Source organism: Muntiacus reevesi, chromosome 7 (genome assembly GCF_963930625.1).
Source record: "Muntiacus reevesi chromosome 7, mMunRee1.1, whole genome shotgun sequence".
NCBI classification, from domain to species: Eukaryota; Metazoa; Chordata; class Mammalia; order Artiodactyla; family Cervidae; genus Muntiacus; species Muntiacus reevesi.
Window position 1 is genome coordinate 72389704 of NC_089255.1, and position 6000 is coordinate 72395703.

The 6000-nt window shown below is 37.3% G+C and overlaps 1 protein-coding gene across 1 annotated transcript in view; it reads right to left on the minus strand.

Moving 5' to 3' along the window:
* The window catches only part of KCNH5 (potassium voltage-gated channel subfamily H member 5), a 361713-nt gene extending 356095 nt beyond the window's left edge, over window positions 1-5618 (minus strand). Inside the window, exon 1 of the mRNA XM_065941253.1 lies at window positions 5546-5618. Within this exon, the coding sequence (XP_065797325.1) occupies window positions 5546-5618 (73 nt within the window). The remainder of the gene's footprint in view (window positions 1-5545) is intronic.
* Window positions 5619-6000: the final 382 nt, after the last annotated feature.

Sequence of the window (6000 nt, forward strand, 5' to 3'; positions counted from 1 at the left end):
CTATCTTTTAATAAAATCAAAGCACTATCATGAACTGATTCTACTTGATCAAACTTAATCAAAATTATATTAAGATATCTGATGAGGGAATTTTTTGTTGAAACAGAAAATATGTATTCATCCTTCTAATGTGAACATTAATTATACATAATTATTCTGCAAAACTTTATATTTCATATCTATTATCACCACACAGAAATGGTTACAATAACATTTTGTTCATCTGCTAAAGTGAAAGTTATACTAACCTAAAATTTGAATTTGTTTCCATAAACTGTTTTTACTAATATCACATTCATTTAGTCAGAAAATGTTGGTTATCATCAACGAATATAAGATTGCAATTCCTTTCTTCTTTTCACTTTCCTATAGGTCTTCTATTTTAGATATTTTCTGTCAAGAGTAACAACTAACTTCATTGATTTTTAACCCCCAAACTTGAGGAAAAGGACAGAAAAGAGAAACAGATATAAATTAGTTTAGCTGTGGCAGAACCTATACTGCCCTCCTGTGGTGAATCTTAACTACAGACTCTGAAGAACAGTGCAAGCTTTTCCTAGACTAAAGGCTGGAGAATGTGGAAGCATTGTTCCTCCATGCTAGCAAGCAGCTGTTATTAACAATGAAAGCAAAAGATAAATATTGACTAAACTAAAAGACTCCTTTACAGAAATTTACTCAGTCACTGTCAAAACAATCATAGATACTCCCTTCTACTCTATAAAATACTGTGCTATAGGTTTCTTTTAGTAGGGCAGTTGACAGATGGCCAAGCATGTGGATTTCTTATACCCTCTACTTCTTATACACTCTACCACTGCAGTCCATGGGGTCGCAAAGGGTTGGACACAACTGAGCGACTGAACTGAACAGAACTACTTCTGGAATCAAGCAAAAGATAGACAAATGGAGCAATTTCTAGTGAACACAAGGATGTCCTGGGATAAGCAGCTCCCTAGTCAACAAAGTACTGCATCTGTTATATAAGGCAATGTGGACCCTGAAGGATGGAACAATCCTCTGGCTTACTTATAAATATGATTTAGGAAGTGGTCAGTGTAATTTCAACCTCTGTGATATTTTAAAAGTAGAACTGATACATCATAAGACTTGGATGAACCAAAGCTTCAGAAATTCTAAGTGGTTTTATCAATATACCCTGAAGAATGTTTTAGATCTTTCAAGAAAAAATATCAAGTACTCTATACCAAAAAAAAATTTGTCCTTCATCATTTTTTTAAATCGGATGATACTTATGAGTCATTATTTCTTTATTTTGTTTTTAAATCACTCGTTTTCTACTTCCTCTCCTATAGGATCTCATTTAAGGTCTCAGTTTTTACAAATATTAACAATAGCACAAAAATTATTTTAGATTTTCCTGTTGGTAAGGGCAAAGAAAGTACTTGGGGAGGTATTTCAAGTAAAATGGAAAACTGAGTTTACTAAGTAGCTTCTCTTGAAGGTTAAGCAGTTCATAAAATACTGCTTTTTCTGTTTTCTTCTTTCCTAAGCCCCTTTTTTATCTCTAAAAAGAAAACACTTCTAGTTTTTCCTAATGTCTAAAAAATTAAAGAACAATAGCTATATTCTAATTTAAAAGAAATTATTTTTATAGTTAAAAATTTCAAAGCGGCAACTAGTTTACTGTCACTCAAACTAATAATGCCTGCCTATTTGCTAAGGAATCAAAGACAACATATACACAAAAATATACTGCCCAAAGCAATAATCACATTGAAGGCCTTGGAAATATCTTGTTTTGTTTAAATCTAAAGTTCCACCTAAAAGTCCTTAAAAATCTACTTTCTTTCAGGTACCTACCCTCTACCCATAAGGGTACGGCTCCCTACAGCCCAAATTTATGGATGAAGAGCTTGAAAAAATACTGAAATTTAAATAAGGAAAGCTAACCTAATAATGTTTCAGACACAGATTCAATCAGTAAGCACTTTGGATGGAAGCCTTCCATAAGACATTGCATGCCTGTAATGAACTCACCACATAGTTCCTAAACTTAATCTTCCTAACTACATATTTTGATTTTACTAGCCAAAAATGTATCTAAATCTTGCTATTGCATTTATGCTCTTGACCTTTACAACTTCTTGGAGTAAATAATGTGCACTCTCTACCTATTAGAATCACATGTAATGATTGTAATTCCTTTTATTTGTCTAAAAATGATCTTATCTTTTATCTTAAAACTAAAAAGAGGAATTTCCTACTTCTACCATTTGGGTATTTGGCTATATAGTATGTTTGTATCCATCCTACTCAATGGCCCTCATTACTTTATTTTATAGACTTTGAATCACCAATAACAATTTGAAATGCTTTCCCATAACAGACTGAATCAACTAAATAAGGAAAATAAAAATCCAATCTCGAGAAGCGTAAAATAACAGCAAATAGGCTATAGTACCACTCCAGGGCAAAGAATATAGCACGGTTATTCTAGAAAATTGCAACCGAGGAGTTTGGAACTTTATTAGGAAATCCTCGTGTTTAAAAACTATACCCAAATATATCACACTTCTTGCTCTTTTGTTCTTCATCAAGAAGTATTCTGATGGATTTCTAATTGACTGAGATTTCAGCTCATTAGCGATAGCCTAATAAATAAAAGCGTGTATCCCTCCTTTTCTCTCTCCCCCACCTCTTGTTCCCTCCCTCTCTGTATTCTGCTACTTTTTACATCTCTCTTTTGCCCCTTGAGTGTGTCAAAGAATGTATTTCCTCTGCATCTATCTTTGTGTCTGAGTGGATACCTGTCTGTATTTTATCTGTGTGCATCTCTACATATGTTTCTACTCCATCTGATTCTCACTAAAAGATCTGATCTTTTCATAAGAAGAAAATGAGGTTGTGTCAGAAAGAGAAGAATTTCATGGAGTACAGGTAAATAGCCAGTCCCAAACCATCTTCCTTCAATTCCTAAATATATTGGGAGTACTGCTTCCTTTTTTTTCCACTAAAGCTCTGCCAATACATCACTTTCAATGTTGTTCAGTTATTGAGTAATGAAATCTTTACTGTGACAAACTCAATCCATCTGTGAGAACCCTGACGGGTATTTTCTGTTAATATCAATTAAGCAATTTCTCAGAATGAATTTTTTTATTTCTCTGCCAAATCATATAGAAGTGACAACAATTGTGGGATATTCCCACAAAATATAACACTGTAATTCTCAATTTCTGAGGTACTTCCTGGGTAAGTGGCATTGAGACATTCCAGTACTGATTACATACACAGGGATATATACTTACCTCAAATATCTAACACATTTCAAACAAAGCTGAGAAGTTTTGAATAGCTGTATTGTTAAGTTAGCCACAAGCAATTAGAGGTGATATTTAAAATGTGAAACAGATGAATTTTCATTTGTACTTGGTGCTATGCATGGAAAGAAACATTAAACCAGTGAAGCAATTATAACATGAAGTGTAAAAAAGATAAAACGTTCATTAATTTGGATAGTGGATTTAAAATGGAGGCAATAGAAGCAGCTATTTCTAAGCCACATAAAGTAAGTCATAGTTTCATGGTATATCAGAAATAAAAGATATTCTGCAAACTGGCTCATAGTTTCAGTCTATATAAGAAGTTTCATCCAAAGATGCTATATGAGTAAACTTCAGTCAATTCTCATCTACTTTCTAGTTACCATGCAGAGCAATAGAGAACCCTCCAAATTTTAAGGCCTTCTCTTAAAAGTCCTCTTGCAGACCAAATTGTATGGTGTTGAAATAACCCAAGAGGATGAGAAAGCTGAAAAATAGGGCTTTATCTTAAAAGCTATATCTTAAATAGCTAATTCCAATAAACTTTAAATTTCCCAAACTAGTTGTTTTAACAGTAATATCTCTTTGTACTCCAGGTTTCTATACAATATTAATATAGGAAATAATGTATAAACATATAAATTGTCTACCATAATGAGTTCATATTTTATATTATCATAAAAAATCAAACACACATTCAAAATCACATTGGAATAGCTAAAAATATAGTTATTTTTAAAAACTAGACCAGGGCTATTAGTCATTTTTTCCAACCCCAAAAAGTCAGTTCAAGATTCGAAACAGGCATTGATAAAATAGGAAGAAATAAAGTCAAAAGTCACAAATTAAAGCCTAATACCATGTCAGAGATTGATGAAAAGTACCTTGGGACACTTACATTACAGTCCCAAAATCAAGGGAAATATTTGCAAACCTAGTTTTAGAAGAGATTAAATCTTAAAAATTAACACAACCTAATCTACCAATTCAGGAAAAGCACAATTGTGCCTCTCTCTGTCTTGCCCACTAAGCAGGGAGCTTTTCAAAAGCAGAAGTGTCTTAATCATTTTTATCCAAAGGACCCCACAGAGTGTCTCTTGTATAAGGCATCCAAATAAATATTGTTTAATTGAATGAATGAATGATTAAACAATGATTATGGAACTGCATAGAGCATTTCCACTGCTTTAGTCCAAGATCTACTGTAATTAATATGAAGAAATGTCTTTCTCATAAATCTCCAAGCAAAGGATCTCAAAATAAAATAACTGGCTTCTGAAGGAAAAAAGGAGCAACTTTAAAGCATTTTTTACATGTCTTGCTTGTAAAATTAAAAATTATATAAAAGATTTGAAAACAAGTAGAAGATGTATATTTCAGTAAAATGCAAAGTTTACAAGGTCCTAAAAGGTGAAATATATAACCATCCCCATTCAGGTATCTTAGAGGAAATGAATGCATAAAAGGACAGAAATTTAAAGTCACTTTAAGGCAAGAAAACTCTAGCCTCAGTAGCAAGGTAGGATGGCATTTTTTAAATTGCTTCTTTAGTTACTTTAAAAGCACAGTAGCTATTGCTTCCCCTCTACCTTTCTCCTGTTTAAGTCAAATCAAATATATCATATAGATCAACATAGACCAATGCCTCAGAAAAGAGAAACTTCAAATTTGACCAAAATAATCGCCTTTCCCTTTTTCCAGAACGGACTCTTTCTTTGGTTCAACTCCAACCATCCTCCCAAACTCTAGGCTCCTTTCAACGGTACCCATTGGGCCTGAAAGCCATTCCAGAGACTTAAATCTTAAGGAGCCACTTTCACAGCCATTCCCAACTTAAGGGAAGCCCTTCCACCAAGATTAAAAATTTGATCAGTCTCTGCAGTCTACTTGATTCAGGGGGGAAAAAAAATGTGGTGGAAAGATGAACGAGGAAGACAAGACATCCCTCAACAAACTCAACTCTATTCTCCAGCTGTACCTCCTCCCTACCCTCTGCTCCCCTTCGACTTCCTCCGCTCCCGGCTCTGGACAGGTGGGAGGGGGGGTGAGTACTTTTTGGGGAGGGGCTGCAACAAACTTTCATTCTGCCACCTCTTTCCCACCCCCACCTCACATCAGGTCCAGCTGGTAACTGAAGCCACTGGGAAGGGCTGTCCGTATCCCCCGCCCCCCTTGGGAGAGGGATGAGATGAGGTGGATGGGGGGCGTGGGTGGGCAGGATGCAGGTGGAGGGGTGTTCTGACTGTAACTCTTCTTACCACTGGAGCGCCTGACGATGTTTTCCAGAAACGTGTTCTGCGGTGCCACCAGCCCTCTCTTGCCCCCCGGCATCCTGGGTCTAAAGAGCAGCGGCCAGGATCCGCGGCGGGGGAGGGGGGGTTGCAGGAAGAGAAGGTGGAGCAAGAGGAGGAAAAGGTGGAAGAGAAGATCGAGCCGAAAGAAGAGGGGGCGCGGCGGCGGCGGCGGGGTCCCCTGACTGTGTCTCCAGCCCGACCCGGATGAGCAGCTCTGGGGAGAAGGACCAGGCAGTTCATGGTAGTAGCACTCCCCCGGCCGCCGCTGCCCAGACTGTGGCGGTGCCGCGCACGGGGCTCGGGAACTGCAGGCTCCGCGGGGCACAATGCGCCTGCGCCGCCCCCGCTGTCGCTGTCCCGCCGGTGCTGATGCTGAAGCTGCCGCTGAGGCTGTTGTCGCGGCGGCGGTCACCTAGGCG